The sequence below is a fragment of the Echiichthys vipera genome (genome assembly GCF_963691815.1).
Source record: "Echiichthys vipera genome assembly, chromosome: 22".
Lineage (NCBI taxonomy): Eukaryota > Metazoa > Chordata > Actinopteri > Perciformes > Trachinidae > Echiichthys > Echiichthys vipera.
Window position 1 is genome coordinate 14,008,018 of NC_139847.1, and position 22,628 is coordinate 14,030,645.

At 42.2% G+C, this 22,628-nt stretch overlaps 2 protein-coding genes across 2 annotated transcripts in view; one reads left to right on the forward strand and one right to left on the reverse strand.

Moving 5' to 3' along the window:
• pcxb (pyruvate carboxylase b) overlaps positions 1–22,628 on the reverse strand; it is a 316,797-nt gene that overhangs the window by 112,544 nt on the left and 181,625 nt on the right. The window lies entirely within an intron of this gene.
• LOC310963774 (leucine-rich repeat and fibronectin type-III domain-containing protein 4) lies at positions 1,963–20,854 on the forward strand (the record flags this gene model as incomplete). Its single annotated transcript, XM_083936696.1, has 6 exons — positions 1,963–2,548; positions 2,666–2,828; positions 6,011–6,181; positions 7,956–8,117; positions 8,880–9,614; positions 19,534–20,854. The coding sequence occupies 6 exons, from the start codon at positions 1,963–1,965 to the stop codon at positions 20,852–20,854; spliced, it is 3,138 nt and encodes a 1,045-aa protein (XP_083792822.1).

Below are 22,628 nucleotides of genomic sequence, written 5' to 3' on the forward strand. Positions count from 1 at the left end.
TTTCAAAATACAAACATAAGGAAACATAATTTTTTTAGGTTTGGTTTGAAAAGGGTACAGAGTTCCTGGTAGCTATAAAAATCTCCCTAGAGAAAACAAGTACCACTCAAGTATTAAGAGTAAGGGCTACAGTACTTGAGTCCTGTCACTTGATTCTGGTCTTGAGCCCACTTTTGACTTGGCCTCATGCCTTGTTGGACTCTGTATTGTATTGGACTCACCTATTGAGAACTGATCAAGTTGTTCCTGACTTTGAATGTTGCCCAAATTCTATGTATTGATTTGTTTGATGTGAGAAGACTAAGCTCCTTAATCACTATATTAGTATTAGAAAGACACTATTGCCCATTATGTTCCTGGACTCCTCTTCACTTAGTCTCAACTGCCTTTGGTGTTGAATACAACTCGACCGGATGTGGTCTTGGACTTGATTAAGTTGGTCTTGACAAAAGCAAGTTATATGAATGAACACAGTTTACCTTTCTGCCCATCCTATCAAAACAAACTGCATTTCTCTCCTTAACTAATAGCCCATTGATTTCATGTGCTCTACTGTTTCAAAAAGAAATGCATGACAAAGGAAGTGATGATAACATCCATTGGACCCTAACGTAATCCATAAGAAATGTATTCCCATTATCTAAGACTAATAGAGCGTGTTTCCTTCCTTCTCTTTGCATTAATAGTGAAAACATTTAGGGGGTTGAGATAAAATATTTCAAAGGTTTTGAAAAATGGGAAATTGTACTCTGTCTAACGGAGCTCACATTTTGGAAGTAGACCAAAGCAAACCATGTAGTAGGGAGGAGAGTGCAAAATAGTGCTGGAAACTCATGTGCTTTGATATCCACACTGCTTCAGTATCTCAGCTAAATGGAAAACCTTCTTCTAGTTCCAGCCAGAAAGAGCAAAGCTAGCACCTAATGGAAAATATTGAGCCAGCAATTTGAGTCAACCTGTAAAGTCAGCATGATATACAGTTATGTCTCATCGTTACTCAAAGTATTAGGTTGCATACATTATATATCACTATATAATCACCAAGCTCTAGGCTCTACTGCACAAGTATCCATGATGCTCCACATAAAAATATATACCCGTCTTCCTCCAATGATGCTAGTTTCTGTTTGTCTCTGACTCACCGTCTCATTCTGGCTCCACAAGTCACTGCGGATGTGACTGTTATCAACACTCCCTGTCACTCTTTCTGTATCTAGGTTACAGTTGCCATGACAACTAATATGCATGTCAATCAGTGGTAGTGACTCACTCCATACTTTAGCATCACATAGCTGGATTTAGGGATGTCTGCACACGAGTGTGTTTACTAGGAGATTTTCTGCATGTCTGAGATTACAATAGGACCCTTACATGTGTACTTCACTGAGCCTACTGAGACCTACATTGACTTGAGTCTTGCAGTGGAATCAAGGCTGGTGACCCAATTTTATTCTCTGACCAACAGTCTTAAGAAACGGTCGGATGATATAACACTTGTCTAATCCTATCTTACAGGTTTCTAGGTAACTGTTACTATGGGGACTGGCTGTGTTCAGTCTTTTGGGATGCTGTTGCTAGGCAATAAGCTGTAGTGATGAAGACGTGCACAGAACTGTGTGCTTGCAAGTGTACGAGGTACAGCTAGTAGTTGTTGCAAGGGCGTCCACCATTTCTCAGTATGGAATTTTTTTTTTATGCTGTGAAGCACCAAGTGGGCATTAGTGCAGAGTGGTACTCATTTAAGAGGAGGCCTTAGCCCACATAAGTATGCATGTGTAGAGCAGGCGCTTGTTCCAGCTCTGTCTAGTCAGAGTAGGTGGAAGACCGAAAAGCAGACAAAAGAACATACTTCAGACATCTCTTATAAAACAATCTCTACCCATAAAACAAGTCTAAAACCCATTTTTCTTTCTTCTCCCCATTTTTTTCCCTCCAGGTCTGTGGCTTGCCAGGCGTTCTACCATGCCTGTCCCCCCACCCCTCAACCCTCGCAGACAAAAACACCTGCCCCACACACACCTCCATCCAAAGCAAAGGGCAAAACATTCCACCTTCTCCTCCCTCCTCCCTCCATCCATACTCTCTCTCTCTCTTCTCCCCCCTATCCTCGTCTCATCTTTGCCCTCCTCATCCCATCTCCTCCATTGTGCATGCCCCAGGGCTACGAAAAGAACTCTTCCCGACACCGTCTCTTTCCCGGCGCTTCACTGGCTGACTCTGGTCACATGCTGCCTACTGCCTTCTCTGATTGGAGCAGGGGAGACGTGGGGCGTGGTCTCAGCCTGTCCCTTCCACTGCGTGTGTCGAAACCTTTCGGAGTCGCTCAGCACGCTCTGCGCCGACAAGGGCCTCCTATTTGTCCCCCCGCACGTTGACCGGCGCACAGTGGAGTTGCGGCTCGCTGACAACTTCATCACGGAAGTGGGCGGGATTGACTTTGTCAACATGAGCGGATTGGTTGATTTGACTCTGTCGAGGAATACCATCCACCTGATCCGGCCAATGACCTTTGGTGACCTAGAGAGTTTGCGCTCACTGCATCTGGATGGTGAGTCTAAACAGTAATCCTATTCTAATATAACCGCAAATCCACTGACAAACTAATCACATATGAGTCAAGCTCATAAAATTCACTAAGTGGTATTGCTCATATTTGTGTTTCTAGGCAATCGCTTGACAACACTTGGACCCAGAGACCTTGCAGGTTTGGTCAATCTGCAACACCTGATTGTCAACAACAACCAGCTTGTCAAAGTCTCTGTCCAGGCCTTTGATGACTTCTTGCTCACACTGGAAGACCTCGACATGTCCTACAATAACCTCAGGAAGTAAGCTTCTGCCACACATTGTGCATTCACAGCTCTGTCTGACGCACAGTCCAAAAGTTTCAAGGCACACAATGTAGAACTGCTAGCTCAAACTGCTGAGGCTGGGAGGAGAGGAAGCTCAGGAACCTGCAAGTGAATCAATTTTGATGATACTAATTTTCTTTTACTTCAATTTTGTTAAGATTTGATGAGCGCACACCTGAGCTTTCTTCACTGTGTGCACTAATAGCTCTATATGGTTCATCATTTAGTGTACTGTATAGTATTCTACTCATATCTATCTAGGACAATGAAGACAGTATCACCATGTATTCCTCTGGATGAAATAATAAGTCAGAACAGTGATGATATTCTCCATCAACCCCCTATTCTCCTTTTCATTGTGTCCCACTGCTTTTATAAATTCAGCAGATTGTGGCTGTCAGTTCTGATTAACATGTTTCATCTGCTGCTGTACAGGAGCTCTCTGGCCTCTCTCCAACTTCTACCAAGCCATAAGAGTGTAAAGAATTTTAATGATGCATACATTTGCAACTACTGTTTGCCCTTTGTTGCGGTTACTGAGGGGAGTCTTTACATACTGAGATTTTAGTTAGTCTGCACCCCTGATTCCTTCTCGTCAAAGTTAAAAAATGCTCAAAACTAGAAACTGATCATGTCTTATCAGAACTCTTCTTAGGCAGGGGAAGGGGTTATATTCTCATTTTATTGTGAATTTTTTTTTTTATAGATAAACAAAAAAATGTATATAGACACTGTCTCTTGCAACTTAGATCTGTTCAAATAATGCCTTAAGCAGAGTTTTACAGAGCACTCCGGAACTGAATTGAGCTCATGGGGTTTGCTTTCTGGGACATTGGTGTTGAGCAGTGCAGCAACGATGGGAATTGCCAACTAGAGCCTATCTATGCAAAGATAGAAGATATTTATTAAATGATATAACCTAATTATTGGTTGGGTTCTGCACTACATATATCTGACTTATGTTACGTATCAAGGCCTGTTTGTAAGACCAGTTTAATAATAATAATGAAAGTGTTTGTAGGCAATAATTAAGACCATATCAAAGAAGCATCCTTGTGCAACACTATTCTCCTTCATTCATTTGTCACTCTTACTAGTCTACTCCTATTGTCCAGAGAAATTACACTTTATAGACAAAGACCATCTGTTGTTTTTTGTAGAAGTCAATAATTTAGCAACTTTCCCTCTCCCCTTGAAGTGATTAAACTAATTAATTCAATTCATTTCATTACACAAAGCAGTATATTCTCCCCAAATCAACTTGCTAATGTGGGATACTGATTGGTAGAGGGTTCTCTTCGTTCTGTGCGCTGATAGTGCTTTAGTGTTTATTGGATAACAAAGCAAATGTACACCATAAGAAGACAACCACTGTATTGAAGTCAAAGACAGGACAAGATGAAATCAACAGTGTGCGTACGACCCAGACGCCAAATATAAATGCAATGTGTTGGAGAGTAACCAGTTACATGTAACAGCGTAACGTAATGTAATGAAAAGATAAACATAATTGTAATCAGTTACATTACTGGAGAAAACTCTATAATTAAATTGCAGTTAGTAATGAAATTATTCATGATTACAATTTTAGTAACATCTGAACAAATTCTGCAAAAACCTAAGGCTATGTTTCATTTGTGTTACTTGCCATGGTTTTCTTCTGCACTAGCACAGTCTTTTTTCGTTTCCCTCCAAAAACAAATGTTTAATACTCTTCTGATGCTTCCGATTGGTTCTTCTGTCATGTTTAAAACTGCAGCACCAGTGCCACCTATTTGCCATTTAATTTGCCTCTGAAGCATAGTCTTAGGGGTGACACAGTTGTGACTACATTGGTTAAAAACACATTCCAGTGCTGAAAGTATAAAAAACATTACGTGCATATATCAGATAAGAACGTAAATATAATTGTGCAATGTCAAGAATGTTTGCCTGCTGTATTGAAGATGTAAATTTAGCCCTGTATTTTGCTTGGTGGGTATGCAGGAGTGGTTTAGGCTTAATGGTATTCAAAACAGTTGTGTTGAGTACTGCTGGGAGCTTAACACTGTCGGGACTAATTGGTTAACATTGATTTAAAGGAAGAAGTAGGAAGTAAATTTAGAGAAGTAATCAAATGTAATTAGTTACATTACTTTCATAAAGTAATTTAAATAGTGGTACATTTTCAAGAGGGTAACTTGTAATTGTAACCAATTACATTTAGAAAGTAATCTTCCCAACACTGTAAATATATTACTATTTATTACTTGTACAAATCTATTCTAATTAGCTGGTTCTCAGTTGTCTGTGTTGGACGACAGACTGTATTTAAAGATGGATAGCTTAACAGCTACCTGAAAGTGAAGCCAAAACACTTTGATCGCCCCCTGGTGGCTGGCTGAAGTGTAGGTCATAACTCCCGCCAGTTTCATGTTACCGGATGGGATATGGTCAAAGATGGTTTCTGTCTTTTTAGGTAGATCTTATATCACTGATGTAAATTTTTCTGATATGTTTTGGCTTTAAAGAGTTATTTGATTCTATAAAAAAGGAATAAAATGTTATGAATGACAGCTGTGATTGACTAACGGTAGGTGTATGGACAGGACTTTGATCACGACCGTGCAGACTGGTTGCAAAATAACAAGTTGGCAGGGTCCACATCTGGGATATTTTAACTTCACTTTAGTTCAGTGGAAGGAAGTGGAGACACATCAACCATCCTTATATACGGTCTATGATTTTGACTGACTAATTCAACCTCGACAGTTTTTAAGTGAATGAATGCACAAAAGGAATACCAAATGACTACAGCAATGGACAGATGGGACTGAAAAAGAAGGATTGAGAAGGAAAATGAACATCTGTTGTTGTAGTCTGTCATTGATGTCACCCACCAATAATTCATCTTTGCTTATTTCCATTTTCTGCATAGTAACGATGTTCTCCGAACAGAAAGTGTAACCTTTGACTGATATAATAGCAGCAGACTCACGCTTTAATCAGTAGTGGACTCGCCTTCACAGCTGCCATTACTTTTAAGAGATATTCTGCAATTCATCGACTCTTAAACGTCAATAAATGGCCAATCTTTGCACAAGGTCTATTAATTCAATGAATTTCACATTTCATTTTTTATATTCGATGCTCATATTTCATTTATTTTATTGCTACAGGGTACCATGGGAGTCAATTCAGAACATGGCCAGTCTGCACACTCTCAACTTGGACCATAACCTGATAGACCACATAGCAGAAGGAGTCTTTGGAGAGCTGTACAAGCTTGCAAGGCTGGATATGACCTCCAACAGGCTACGAACTCTGCCTCCTGATCCCCTATTTGCAAGGTAACTTTGAATATTACTGTATGTGGCAGACAACACCAAAGAGAAACAGAGGGAGAAAATGTTGGTCTACAGACATTCTGTAAAATGTGTAGTCACTCTATTCATTATTCACTTTGCTATCTGATTATCTATATGTACAGTATGTACATGTAAATAATGTCACTCTTACCAGCCCACAGACTTGAACAAGTAAGAACCTCAAACCCTGTGTTCTCATTTTATTTCTTTTCGTTGTTCAGTTATATAAAAAGAGGCAGTTGCTTGTTCCACACTGTCAAAGAAAGCCGCAAGTGAGCAAGGTGATTAAAAAAATAAAGAAGCTCTTATGGGTCTCTAGTGCCTACTTACTGGCTAGTCATACATTTTCAACAAGTAATGGGGGAGGTAAAGAAAAGAACACCACATTCATTACAGAATTCCCAACAAAGCTCCAGCCATCTCAGAAATAGCTAATAGCCCAAGTTAGATGTTCATTTTCAAATTCATACTTATATTTTTGGTTTCTAATAGAACATGTTTACATGCTTTAATGTAAAAAAAACAAAAAAAAACCACAATATCTGTGTGTTTGCGTACACCTGTATTCAGCCTTACTGAAACGCTCCGTTTTAGCGACTGTCTCTTTAAGCCCAGTCTACTTTGATTGGCTGGCTAGAAAAAAAAAATCTCAAGCCTGTATTCTAATGAGGCACTCAAGATATCCACATGTATTTGATAAGCACTGAAAAAGGTCAGAAAAAAGTTTTTTTTGTGAGTTTTCCCATGTAAAGCAAATTGCTAGATGGTTGTGCAGTTTTACTAACTACGGTAATCATTGAGTGAATATTTTGAATGTTAAAGACTGAAGCTGAGCTGTAGTCCATGATAAAAGATGTTTTTCAAAACAGAAATAGTTACAATTCAGTCCAAGTTCTCACTTTAATTATACTTTAATTTTGCTCTTTCAACTTTTTGGCACACAGCAATTTGATTTCAAATTTAAATCCAAACCTGATTGCTCCCCAGGACAGCTTCTTAATGCTGCCATTGTTCTGTTAAGATCACTTTCTTATTCTAACCCAATCTTGTTTCCCCATTATACTTTACACCCTTATACCCCCTTATTGTGCCGTGGAGCTTTACAAGGCACTGTAATTTAAATGTACCCATTTGTGCTTTTTATCTATTGCTTTCTTTTATATTTATGTACTGGATATAATTATATACGTATTCATACAGTATATAGCCCACTACTTCATCCATATGATCTTGCCTTAGTTATGTGCCTTTGCTAAGAAAATAATACAGGCGTTTAAGCTATTATGGGACAAAAGTGTTGCTGTACTCCCACTCTTTAGAACTACCTTCCAGAAACCTGCTTAGGAAGTAAGCTTAACAGAGTCCTGTTTCCATCCTTGATAGTTCCAAATTATTCCAAATTTAATTTGGACAGGCCAGCTGCAAGATGCCTATAAGAGCACTACTGCTAAGCATTGCTCCTGGGTAGGTTTGAACCGTCTGTTGTGGACCATTTTCAAAATCACTAGTTTCCAATTAAATAGCAATAAAGAAAAACTTTACTTTTTTTTACAAAAAGAGGAAGTTGTTCCAATTTACCAGGGAAAAATGGCCAAAAAGCTAAACCTCAAATATCTGGTCATGCTGCTTGATGAACGCAATGGGTTGATTTTCATGTACAAGTCAATATGATAAAGAATAGAGCATTCAAATGAACTTTAACTTCATTAGGCTTACAAACTTGTGAACTGATGTCCCTTTCTACTGTCATCCTCAGGTCCCAGACAGGTGCAATAAGCCCCACTCCTTACAATGCTGTCATAAGCTTAAATTTTGGCGGAAATCCTCTGCACTGCAATTGCGAACTGCTATGGTTACGGCGTCTCATCCGTGGGGACGATATGGAGACATGTGCCACACCTCCCCACCTGGCTGGAAGGTAAACTTCAGAAACCAATGGATTATTCTAACCAACGAAGTTTTAGAACCAACTGTTTATCCTGATCCGTTTGTTGTAAGTGACGAGAAGCACCTGTAGCAAAATTAGATTAAAGGAAGCACTCTTCAATGTCAGGGGAAGCAAAACAATAGTTACAGGTTAAATGATGAGTCTTATTGAATATCATACATCAGTGTTTTCCAACTCTGTCACAAGGACACTCTGTCCTACAAGCTTTTGCTCTGGCACTGTTTTATCATGCATCCAATTAAGGTCTTCACATTTCATGATATTTTAATTTGATCATCATGTGTGCAAGAATAGAACTGGAGCAAAAACTCACAGGACAGGAAGGTGTGAAAGGACCGAGTTTTGAAACAATGATGTGAATTGCTGCAGTGATTATTCTCTGCTAGAATTCTCCTGTCGAGCAGAATGAAAACAAAGGCTTGAGGAGGAAAAAAATGAGCATCTGCTGTTGTCATCTGTCATCGCTGTCACCATTAATTACTCTTTTCTTAGTCCTGCTTTCTGCCGAGTAGCATGGGAAATGGTTCAGACTGTTCTGCGTTACTGAACTTTACCCTTAAATTTGATAGACAAGAGTGCATAGATCTTTAGGTTAATGCACCGCATTAATCTGCCAAACCCACCTTGGAGGAATAAAAGAAGACAAATTCCTGTACTTAGCCAAAAAGTGGATTCTGCTCCCTTTCTCCTCTTTTCTCTCTCTAACGGGCTTCATCCCTCTTTGTCTCTTAGATATTTCTGGTCGATTCCTGAGGAGGAGTTTACTTGTGAACCACCTCTCATCACCCGTCACACTCACAAGCTGTGGGTGCTGGAGGGCCAGCGAGCCACACTCAAATGCCGTGCCATTGGTGACCCTGAGCCAGTAGTCCACTGGGTTTCACCAGATGACCGCATCATTGCGAATTCATCCCGGACCAGCTCCTTCAGCAATGGTACCTTGGATGTCTTAGTAACAGTTGCTCGGGATGACGGGGCATACACATGTATCGCCATAAACGCAGCTGGTGAAGCGACTGCCACCGTAGACCTGAAAATAATCCCCCTGCCTCATCGGGGTGGAGCAGGCGGAAACACAGGGAATAACAACGTGAACACCAAAAACAACAGGAACGTGACCAATGGGATTTTACGGACCGATCCAGGCTCTTCGGATATCAGCACAGGGAAAAATGGAGGGATTAACAACAGCGCAGGACGTGGAGGAGAAGTGGAGGATGGGAGGAAAGGTGGGGGTAATGACGATGAGGGCGACAGCGGCCGGGCCTCCGAAGGGGAGAGGGCTGATGGAGGGAGCATGGAGGACGATGAGGACGACGAGGAGGAAGCAAAGATGGTTGGCGTACAAGGGGTTACGTCAACCTCAGCTCAGGTCCGATGGGATTTGGGGCGTTTGTCTACAGCCTACGTTGTCTGGATGTATCAAATACAGTACAACTGCACCGCCGACGAGACCCTTATCTACAGGTCAGTTCAACTTTTGCTATGAAATACACATTACTCACTATGCACACAGTGGTTTAGTTTAGATGCTTGCCAATAGGTCTCTGTTATCATATTCTCCTCTATATGCAACCACAAATCAGTTTTTCTCCCTCAAAGGATGGATTCCTTTATTCATGCAAAACGTCTTAAATATTTATTCATTACAACATGACACTTCAGTAGCGCAACCGTTCACCTTGTACATGGACAGGTAGATAGCTCAAGGGAAGGATGAATGAGTAGACAGATGAAGGGTGGAGGGGGGAAGGTAGTTAATAATGTATCTCCATCACTGTATGATACTAAAACCCAACAGGTGGAGAGTAAGTGCACATTGGAGAACAAGTGGGTGAATGTTGAGAGTATGAAGGGGATTTTGGGGTTCAAAAATGTGTGCCCTAGTATGTGAAAGCATCTAGAGGTAAGTAAATAGTGTCAGACTTTGAATAAAAGATATGTCTACAGCAACACTTAGTGACTTACAGTAGCAAGTGACAGAATTAATGGGCCCGTCTGATAAAGCAACACAGGACCTTGATGGGATATGTCACTTTTAATTTGAAGCAGCATTTAAACCTTCAGTAAGCAATGTCATATTGCATTTAAAATGAGATCCCTTCACACTTTACTGTCCATGTTTACTCACTATGCTCTCAGAGGAGGAAGAATAATCAAACATTTATGAAGACTGAATTTAAGGTTAAGGGTTGCAATGCTGTTCTTGTTATGACAAATTATTTAGGGCTCCATAGCCATACCCTGTCTTAGATGTTTAGGTACCATATCTCGAGGAAGAAAAAAATGAAAAAAACATGAGGTGATGGTTAATTTGTAAAGCTTCCAATTTTTGCTCGCTGTGGGCCTTTAAGAGTACAACTGTAGACCCTTGTGCCAGCCAAAAGCAAAGCAAGGAGTTCCTGTAAAACAAACAATGAAAAGGAATGGTTACAAGCTCTAAACTATCTTTGCTAGCCCTGTGCAACTGTTAAAACACAAACAGAAACATGGGGTAGAGACAGGAAATCTGAGGAACGAATAAGTCTGAGATGGATAGATTTGAGATGGTAGTCGTGTCTTTCAAAATATGCAAGTGGCTTGAGTTTTAGCTGCTTGATGTACTTACATGTACAGTGCTACTGCACTGCACATGAATTATGCCAGCATGAGTTCAAAGTATTTACAAGCATAGACTTATGAAACATCTATGAGTGGGATTGTTTTAGTAAAACAGAAGCTGAAACAGCAAGATGGAACAGAAAGGTTGGAGAGGGACTGCCATCTACCATGGCACTATTTGTTTGTTTTTCACTCTGCAGTAAAGCAGGGTCCGAATGTGGTTTCCCTTAGATAAGATGGTATTAAGCTGTAAAGGATATTGAGAAGGAGTGAAGGGAGCTAGCTGTATGATGGGAAAGGGACATGAAGAACGGAAGATGGAACGATGATTGGAAAGATGAAAAACTGCAGGTAGGTATAATCAGAAGGATTGAGGCAAAGTGAAGGAAGGGTGAATGGAAAAAAAGACAGATGGGGGGGAGGAACTAATAGTTTGAGTGATGGATGGAGCTAGACGGAAAGAACTAGTGAATTTTAAGATAGGAATGAGGCCTCAGAGATTTCAACAGGAGGAGTAAGAAAGGGATTGAGAGAGAAGGGGAAGATAGGTGATGGGCTCTACCCAAATCACCTTGGGAGAGATTGAGATGGAAGAAGGATGTGTGAAAGGACAGAGAATGACAGACTGTAAGGGGGAGAAGACCCAAAATGGTCCTCAAGGAAAAGGCAGAGAAACGAGTGTGGAAAGAGGGAAGGAGGTATTTAAACCTATCACTGAAACAGAGTAATAGAGAAAACGACTGCAACCAACAGAAATACACCTGGGAAAAAAAGTGTGCAGACAGAAATTTGGGATAAAAGAAAAGAACACAAATGAGAAAGAAGAAGAAGAAATGGAGATGGGATGGGGTGGTGAAAGCCCTGTGGCAACGAGGTGAAGGGGTGTCAACTTGAAACGCCATATCAAAACAGACAAGTGCAGATTCTATACCGTCCCATGACACATTTGTGGCAATTACTCACAGAGAGCTAATTACATGATTGAATTGAATGAACGGAATGAGCTCCCTTGCTGATCAGCTGCATTAACTCCTCTACGAAAAATACTCATAATATTAGGAGAGCTGTCTTGCTCCGTTATCATCAAGTAAGGGTGTCTTATCTCTGGGAACCCAAGCATATAATGTGTCTGTAAAAGCAGACAGGCGGCTGCCTCACCTTCAGCCTCCCAAGAATTGAAAAAACAATTTTAACAAATCTGCAAAAAAAAAACAGAACTCTGAGCTTGATAAAGGGAGTGTTGGATTGCATTCACTTGTACAGCTGTTTACAATATTACTCCAAATCCCAGTTGCCCTGGCTGATTTTTGCTCTTGCAAACAAAGGGCAACACGGGTAAAACATCCTTCTCTGAGGAAACAAACTTTAAAGGAATAAGAGAGCGATAGCATTGGTAGAGGTGAGGGCTCAGCTGTGCAGCTTGAGACCAGAAAATGCTGATAGACTGAAAGAGACTTTCATAGACGCAAAAGAGAGGAGAGATAAGCGTGAAAAGGCTGAGCCAAGGCAACCGGCGTCACAGGAGAAATGCTGAAATTCAGCCAGGAGAGAGTAAGCGATCTGAAGTTTGACTAAACTCTAAACAAATCACACCGCCAAACAAAACAGAGGAGAGGGATAACTGTCTCAAAAGAGCGATAAAGACATAGTGGCTATCTTATAGGTGAAATTGAGATATAAACTATGAATCAAATTGGAAAAGAGAAAAAAAAGGCTGAAAGAGGAGGTGAGAAGTCTGAGGGCTTTGATGGAGGAAGCAGGGAAACGGTCTCGGAGGACAGATAAAGAAGGAATGGAAGGAGGGCGGCGCTTGAAAGGAAACAGGCCACAATGCAGCCAGGGATATCCAGTATAGATTGTATCAGGCTATCAACGTGCCAGTGCCAACCGCAATATCACACCAGCTAGCAAGAGTGAGAAGAGAGGAGCCAACCAAAGGGAGGCTGGCTTAAGAATTCAAGAGGAGAAAATGGATGAGGGAGATTTCATGCTTTCCATCAGGGATTTGTTTATAATTTGTTGTTGTTGGTGCTGTATGTGTGCTTTGGCAGGTGTGGAAAAAAACACACACCAGCCCAGCTGAGTTGAGCTGAGGAAGAGATGGAAGAGAGACAGAAAGAAAAAGGATTTGAAAATGAAAGGCAAGGAAAGAGAACAAAAAGTGAGCTAGCGAGACAACTGTATATAGGGTAAATATAGATTACAGAATGGCACAACACATTCTGTGGCTGCCAGATTCAATCATCTTTAAAGGTCAGTCAGCATGCCAGACACCAGCCTCCATTTTAGCATGGCTTGTCTAATTCTGATGGCATCTGTGACAGTGCCAGGTGGGATGTCGTCCATGAGGCATCCGCTGGGCACCGCTCATCCCGTCACCCTCTGCTCCCCTGACACCGCCTCCTTTCCTGGAGCTTTGCCAAATGTTACAGTAGCACACTTCAATTTGATCGCAAGAAAATGTCCTTGACCCCCTAATGCAAGATGGCATTCAGATATTCTGAAAAGGCCCAGCAATACAATAACCAAGGATTTACAGAAGTTGCTGGCTGAATGTAAGCATTATTACAACACTGGCATGTTTCTTTTTGGTACAGCCTACCTGAAGGGCAAAGAACAGGAGAAAGAAATGTTAATGAGGCAGCATTTGTAAAGCAACCTCTGGTACCAGCTGTTCAATTATTTGGTGGCTTTTCTGCAAGGTTTTAAGTTTCTTGCAACAATGTCCTTGCCTACTACAAGTCAAAGCTTCGCATCTTAAACCATTATCTTATATGAACACCTCATCACGTGTCCGAGGAATCAGGTTCGGACATAGTCTGAGCATCGACCGTCTCTAGTGCATTCCCACTTCCTGGAAATATGCTCATTAGCAAGATTGTAATTTGGTCACAAACAACCTAGCCTTTTGTTAAGTTGTATTTCTGATTTGCGGATTTCAGCGTCAGCCCTTACAGACACAAGTTCCTGAATCTCATTGTCCCATTTCTGCTGTCTTTGTGTAAAACGCTCTTATTCTTTAGTTAGACAGTCGATACCTTATGAATCATTTGTACTGCACATCAGGTATGTCAGTGGTAGAATTTGGATGACACATTCACCAGTCAGAGCCAAACGTTTCTTATTAGCATCATAAGTCTTCTAAGTCTGCAGGCATGAGTGTAAGGGCCTTGACAAAATTCGCAATTTCACCTCGATCACCACAGGACCGACCTCCCTGCTGGGCACTCAAAGTGCCAAGTTTGACACACAATTTAATGGGAACAAAAATGATCACAGGGAGGAGGAAGTTGGTGAGAAAATCATGCCGAGTTTAAGAAATAATGAGAATAACGAAAGGGTTAGGGTTTGGCAACTATAGGAAAAGGGGGCAAGCAGCGACCTAGACAGATGCGAGCAATATTAATGAGTAACAAAAGAGGGAAGTGAAAGGATTAAAGAAAGAGAATCTGGAAATGAGGTGCAATTGCAGTACCACTAATTTGCTGCTGTTAATTACAAAAGACTATTAGACTAATATTTAATTTAATTTTAGTACAAGTGTGCTGTAAAAATATTTCTGTTTCCAAAAGTTTCTGTCATGCTGTGTATGGCTCTAGTATTGTAGAACACGATATTGCTGAGGAAACTAATATCACCATCCCATTTTAGCCCCTTTATGCACCCGGTAACCAATACAATAATTCATACAAGAAACAAGATAAGTGCATCTGCTGAGGACGGTATTAGGATGGAAGGACAGTGTGGAGGCAGAGACAAAGATGGAAAAAAGGAGGATAAGGATAGAGGGAATGATAGGGGAGGGACTGAATGAGGTAGAGAGTTGTCCCCAGGGGAAGATGTAATTAAGTGTTAAACTTCTGTGTCAATACATGTGTCAACTCACATCAGAGGCAGAGGAAGGAAGGAAAAGAGAAGGGGTCAGCACTCAATGCATACGTCAACTTATATTATACAGTGGGGTCAAAGGAAGGAGGAGAGCGAGACAGTCTGATTCGTACCATCTTTTACTGAATTATGTGGCTGAATTAACCAGCGAAATGTTGGAGAAAACAAGGAGGTCATTAAAAAAATGAGCGAGATGAGAGAGAAAGTAACTGAACAAGGCAGCATGTGGAAACCAGGCCAAATGAGGGAGAGAGCCGAGTGAGAAGGATAGATTAAGAGAAGTGAAAAGACAGAAGGAGGGTTGAAATAAAATCCAGTGGAAAGGGGGCAAAAACAGATTGGCAGACAGACAGATCAAGTAAAACAGAAGAAGAGATCAGACAGAAGTGAGGGAGACAGCCAGCGAGACAGTAAATAGTCCAACGAATCACGACCAAAAATGGGAAAAAAAGGAAACAAGGGCAGTATTGTAGTGTCAGCCAGAGGAGGAGATAATTGCTTTGTTGTTCTTCCTCATCTTTCTCTCTTGCGCGCTCGCTCTCCGTGCCCGATCATGCCTGGTGTCAGACCACCAGACTCGGTAACGCAGATAGAGAGAAGGAAAGAAGAAACGAGGCAGCGAGAAACATGAACAGAAGAAGGGAAGAGAAAGATGAAGAAAAGGGGACAACATTCTACCACCCATTTATCCCCTTGCTATCACTCGTTTATTTTCCATCTCTCTCTCGGGTACTAATAATTACTCGTTTCTGTGTCAGCCGCTTCAACAAAGCACTCTTTCTTTTCCCCTCCTTCCTGCATCCGTGTGTATGCGCGTGCCTCTGCATGGCTTTAAACATAATTAGAATCGCAGAGATAGACATGCACACACTTGGCATGTTAGATGACAGAAACAACGTCAGTGTCTGCAAATACAGAGATAGTAATGAGAACACCCCCCGATGCCTCTTCGACATAACCACCAATCAATTCATTTTATTTCAGAGCAATAGACCAAGTTAGAAGTGCTGCACTTTATATTCATGAACATTGGTCTCAAGAGCACTGAGGATTTAGGTGAGTATTATTTCGTGTGTCCACAATGTGCACTGCACACCATAAAGCTGCACATTCCCATGTTCATGTGACAATAGGGATGTAAATATGGTTAAAAATGCATAATGCAGTGAGTGGTAGCAAGCGAATCAGGGTATTAAAGATGCATGCATTTGTGAACCTGTCCGGGTCTTCCATGTATATTTCAGTGAATTTGATTGCCTGTTTCTTTCGCAAAAACAACTAGAGAGGTGATTCACGATCTCATAAGGGAGGGGGTGGGGGGCCGGAGGAGAAGAGTGGTGATATAGGAAGAGAGGAAGAGAGGGAGGGACGAGAAATATAAGATGAGGGCAAATAAAGAGGGTACAGGGACAAAGGGAGAGGGGAGAGGAAAGGAGAAGAGAGATAAGACAGGAGAGAAAAGGAGAGGAGAGAAGACAGGAGAGGAGAGAGAAGAGGGGATGAGAGGAGAGACAAGAGAGGGGAGGAGAGGACAGACGAGAGGAGAGACAAGAGGAGAGGAGCGACGAGGAGAGGAGAGACAAGAGAGGAGATACAAGAGGGGAGGAGAGGATAGACAAGAGAGGAGAGACAAGAGAGTGGAGACAAGAGAGGGGAGGAGAGGAGAGACAAGAGAGGGAGAGTTGAGGAGAACGAAGGAGAGGCATGAAGTGACCTTGGATGCTAAATAATGGTCCACAGTTATAGCTGTGGCTAAGGGAGACATAGTACAGTGACTGCGGAAAGGAGAGAGGCTAGGGGGTCAGGTAGAGCCCGGTGATAATAGCAGAAGGATTTCCAGCAAGGAGAGCAGACTGGCTGCAGAAATACAGTGGAGGTAAAATACAGAGACAGAGACAAGGAGGGAGGGCAGGTGCAGAGGGAACAAATACAACTAAAAATGTAAGTCAAACGGTAAAAAGGAGTGCAGCACAGCAGATTTAGGTAGCGGGAAAGACATGATGGGAAATTACAAAGCGATAAAAGGGCAGAGGATATGGAGGGATAATGGCGACGGACTGATCAGCGAAAAAAGATGTATTAATAATCATGAGGATAGGTGGAGGGAGGGAGGATCGAATAAGAGCTGAAAAGAAGGATAGAGGGAAGGATGGAGGACAGAGTGAATAAAGGATGGGGTATTGAATGGCAGGATTAGAAAAAAAAATGACTCAAGGCTTCCCTGAAGGTGTGTATGTGTGTGAGTCATGGTCACACAATGAAGCACCAATTGAATAGCATGATGCCGCGCAGCAGTTCATCATACACAGTACAAACTGCAAAAAATCGTTCAGGTGTTTTATGGCATTCCACATATATGCCTAAATTCATTCGGTGCAGTAAAATTCCTAAAAGCAACCGTATATCAGGAAGTCGAAAGGGAATCAGCACAAATATTGCTTGTATACGTTGTTGGCACTACAGCTTCATATTCAGCACTGGATCCAATAAAGCGGGCAACAATATGCCCGTAATATTAATCAAACCGAGACACTGGACGGCATGGGCAAAGAGGGGAAAAGAAAAGGACACAAGAAACCAATGTCCGTCAACACGACAATGAATCAAAACTAATTTAAATGTAACCTTTGTTACGGGAATCGGTTTCTCATCAAAGTACACCACTCCCTACATAATGGTAAAGTCTCTCCGCCTTGCGGGCCCTATCAATTACTCACAGACACATAAAGTTCTCTGGATGAACTGACACCGCTGTAATATTTCTCTTTTATAAGCCTATATTATCACCAAGGCCTTTTGTTCAGAAACAGAGGCAGCGTTATGAGTACTGCTCCTTGCATATTTCATGCCGGAAATCTAATTGAGCACCAACTGTCTTTGTACTACTGGACTTTACCGGGGCAATCCAATATCCCCTGGTGCGACTGATTGAGCGTGGCAGGCTTTCATTTTGGGTTTCCATCCCTGAGATATTTGGTTATAATGCCTTCGTTTGATTTCACTTCTTAAGATGCATGTACTCCAAACCTCCATTTTGCTTTCTTTCTTTCCCAATTTCAGTTATTGCTCTGACGTTTCAGACCTTGCAATACAGTCAGTTCTTTGAGTGAAGACAGTAATTGAAGGAGACAATCAAACTTATTCAACTTTTTCAAGACTAAGAATGGATTCCAGCATTTCCAGCCGTTTTATTGTTCAACTTTGTACTTTTTTTTCGGAGTCTGCTGTGATCCATGGAGGCGGTTTTCGTGTCAGTGATGCTCTTAGGAAAGAAAGAAAGAACTAATATTCTGGGATATGCATCAAGGGAAGCTGTCTGGTCATGAAAACAGAGGGTTTAATGTGTGCTTCTGCTGGAAATTAGGAGTCTGGAGGCATTTCTGTGTCAGAGCTTGATATTGAAATCCCTTCAGGAGATTTGCTAAGGCAATGTAGCAGAGTTTGCAACACGCTGATCTTTGCAGTGAAAAGAAAACCCTTTTAATCCTAAATTATACCTGTGCAATAGTTGGTATTCTGGTCATTTGTTGAGAAAACCTTAAAATGGTGGTTGAATGATATTCCCTATAAGCCGTAACCCAAATCCATGGTTCTGCCCACCGGCTTGCATTGAGCGGGTTCCCTCTTTTGTTTACAACCTAATTTAGCGTTATTCAAGACTACTGTATGTCTCTGTCAGACTGTTTCTAACTGCTCATGTAACAGCAACTATAAATTGCATTGCATTTTAAAACAGATCATGGTATGGGAACTTCTGTGATGGCTCCCCTGTTGTATGTGACACACTGGATGGCATTTATAGACTGAAGCCAGTTGGAATGGTCACTAACAGACACTACAAATAAGCCCTTTTCATGTACAAGAAGAGGGAGAGCAAAAAGAAGGAACAGGTACCAAGAAAGCAGCAAAGGAAAAAAAGAGAAAATCACTGATAATATATTCATGATAGCAACAACAACAACAACAAAAACTTGCCCACACAAGAGGGTTGGACGGCAGAGGGCAAAGTCATACCTATCAGTGGCAAACCCTTGAGTTGTGCTACAGTCTCCCACACACACTTTACCCTCGCATGGCACATATACAAATCCACTAACATGAAAATACAGGGACTTTTGTTCTAGCATGTCCTGAATACAAACATGAACACACACTCAGAGGAGCACATCTAACTTTTGTAAAAAGCCTGTGCCCCTTTGTCCTCATCACCACCTCTCTTCATTGTTTCCCCCCCTCGTTCGGTCTCTTCACTCCTCCCCTTTCCCCTGTTTGTTAGTTCTAACAGCAGCTACAACACTTAAAATAAGCACACATTCAAAGCACTTCTCTCTTTATTATCCCACGCAACCACTCACTCATTACACACATAAGCGGGAACACATTTGCAGACCAAATACAACAAAATACACCCTCACTTGTGATGACAACACATTCATTCCCTATAATAGAAACCAAGATATGTCCTAGCTTTCCTGCAATCCTAGCCCTGCCCGTTAAACCTAAAATGGCCTCTTTTTTAAATGTGAGGTCCTACAAAATGGCTTGACGTTTGCTTCTCGCAGGGAATGAAGTACTAGCACGCACACGCACACACACACAAACATCCCTGCACTCCAAATGAGCAGACAGAGTTCTCTTTTTATGTTCCCTGGGCGCACTCTCCATCAATAGACTCATTTTCCCTCTCTCCCCCCTTCTGCAGTATTCACTCCTGTGCTGTTTCTAGCCATCCTTTTCCCCCTCCTTTCCTCTGCTTCTTTCCCAGTATTCCACCCTTTCTCCTATAGTCCGTATATTCACGTTTGGCTCCGAGTTACTGCAGATATTAGACACATCCTGTGCATAGAAGACTTTATTTATATGACCTCTACTTTGTCTTTCTTTCTTTCCCCTTTAGAATTCTGCCATCGACCAGTGACCGTTTCCTGTTGAAGAACTTGGTTTCCGGTGTGGACTATAACCTGTGTGTGCTGGCCATTTTTGATGACACAATCACATCATTAGCGGCAACAAAAGTCCTTGGCTGCGCCACGTTTTCCACCAAGGATGTTTACCCAGCATGCCGCTCTCTCCAAGCCCATTTCCTAGGGGGGACGCTCACCATATTGGTTGGCGGAGTTGTTGTCGTCACCCTGCTCGTGTTTACTGTGGCGCTCATGGTTCGCCACCGGGTTTGCAATCATGGCGACCACATGATATGTCACAACGGCAATACTGAGGCAGGAGGCGGGGCCTGCTGTCAGGGTGGAGGTGTAGGGGGTGGAGACAAAGGGGGAAACAGTAGCGGTTGCTACCAATCAAATGGTTCTGGGGACGTGATGATGGTGGTCCTCCCCAATGGTCTGTCATCCAAGAGAAGAGGGGAGAAGGACAAGGACAAGGAGAAGGAGAAGGAAGACGGCGATTCTGCTTCCTCTCTGCCTCCAAAACACCCTCCAAAGCCCAGGCCCAAGCCTAAAGTCAACCTGGAACAGTTTCTTTCAGCTGGAGGGGTAGTTTCCATGACGACAGGGGCAGGAGGTGAGATGGCATTGGTGGTGAGGCAAAGGAAGCTGGAGAAAGCCCCACCATATACTCCTGAAAGTGACAGAACTCCCCTCTACTACTCCCCTTCATCCACCCTGCCCCGTCAGTCACACTCGAGGGACCGACCAAAACCCCGTTTGGAGCAAGAACTGACCAATCGTGCCAGTTTCTCTCTTGCTGCACCCCTGAGAGACTCAGAGCTGTTGGACTGGAGAATCAGTCCCAGAGGCAGGGACAAATGGAACTCCTCACAGGCTTATCAGAGCCCTGAATCCCCTCTAAGCCCTGCTTGCGGGACCGTTAGCAAACGGCGGCACTCGCTGGATATGGGCTCCTCTGTCGCCCTAGCAACTGATGCAGCCGCGACTGTTGCCAAGCGCTATGGTGCTGTCAATTATGCCAAGCGGCTGAGTGTGATCTGGACGAGACGGAGCCAGTCTCTCCATGGAATGCTGGTGCAGTGCGCCTCGACTACAAGCACAGCATCTTCAACAACCAGCGATGAGGAAAGTGGTGTGGGGTTTGGGGCGCGCTGCCAGTTCCAACAAGGATACATCCATGCTTACAACACCACCAACTCCAACTCTAACACTGGGATCACTACTGGGAAAGAAAGCAGTGTAAAAGACAGGGGAAAGCAAACAGGAAAGGACGGACAAAGTGCTGAAGAACTGGAGGAAAGCGTTGTGTAGGGGGTTGTGGATTGTAATAAAAAAGTTAAGAGGGATAAAGGGTCTGTGAGACAGTTCGAATGGGATCTTGATGTGAGGAGGGCAATGAGGTGGAGCCAAAGGGAAATGGAGGGAGCAGGGCAGAGAAGATGAAGTGATTGCAGATTAGGGGAAGGTTTGGAGTTTGGACGAAAGGGAGAAAATTGACTGGAGTCTCACTTGTGCAGCCCCTTGATTTGCCGTGGGAAAAGTCAGAAGGACAGAGAGGAAAATGTATCCGGAAGTCAGGTGAAGAATTTAAGGAGGCTGCAGAGTGATGGGCAGAAAAATAAGTGGGGAGAGAGATGTGACAGGAAAAGGGAGGGGGGTGGGTGGGGTGGAGTGGGAGACACCTGACAGTTGAGTGTTTTAAAGTGGTCTTTAAAAACTCAAGGCTGAACTAACGCTACATCAGTAAAAAAGAATGTGATATAAGATGGAAAAGAAAGTGGGAACACAAAAACAAAACTCAGAGAAATCTAGACAAAGACAGTGACAGTTGTAAGAACAGACATTGTGAGTGATATATATAGTCACACAGGGGAAGACATCAATAGAGCAACAGAACAAAGGTTATATAGCAAAGACAGAGATGGCATGAGCTCAGCGTGGATCTCAGTAAAGCCTCTACACTAATAGAACCAGACTCTTGCTAACGCTTCAACTCTCCAGGGCCTCAGCCCCCACAACACAATAATGGTTTACATTGCATCAAAAAAAGCAACAACACAACCAGTAATACTAGGGAATCACTCTTTCTCTCACAAAATACAGCAGTATAAAAAAATTGGATGGGGCAGTCCTGCTTTGTCATGTTGTGTTTTGACTCAGTGACGGACATTTTGAAAATCTTTTCCAAAACGCAATGAATGTGACTTCTATGTGTCCTCTGTGGCTGGAAAATGATTTTGGCTTGCTGTGCCTGCGGATTATGGGAGCATAAATACAGTGCTGGGTGCATTGGACATGATCAATCGATGCTGGCTGGAAAGAGCGAGTGCAGCACAGACATTATTAAAAGAAAGACATTGGGATTACAATGGAGTCGATATGGATTACAAAATGGAGGAGACAGGGGTGCATGATGGAATATGTGTGCGTGTGCATATCTGAAAGACAAGATCGTATTGGATGTCGGATGATAATGGACCAAACGAATGAACAATGCCAACGGATGCATAAGTGTGCATGCACTGACGGATCAGGGACAGGATGTGTGTATGTGTACCTGGGTGTGTTAGTGTGTGCACATGCATATGAATGTTTGTGAGGGGCAATCCAGTCACCAGATTTGTGTTTAGGTTTAATGCTTTCTGGACATGCTGTAATATGCTGTAATTTAAGATTAGCGGTGGTCCATTCAACGTGAAGTAAGAAGCAAAATGTTTAAAGACATTTTCACCAAAAACAGAGTAAATCACTTCCAGCAATGTAGCATGGTCAGAAAGCAGTGAACCTTAAGAGAGGATTTCAAATTAAATTTTTTTGACTTCAGACTTTGTGCCACATGGATTCACTTTCAATCCAAATAGTGAATGTTTTCAGAAAGAGAGCAGATAAAAAAACAACAACTTTGGGAGCCACTATCGACATAAACTCTTGTTCAAGTCTTGGTCAAACGTTATTATATGATGACTGATCCAATGCCACAGAGACTCTTAAAAACAACTATCAAAGAGAAAAAAATGAAAAGAGAAACTTGAAAGTACATATATATATAGTATATATATATATATATATATATATATATATATAT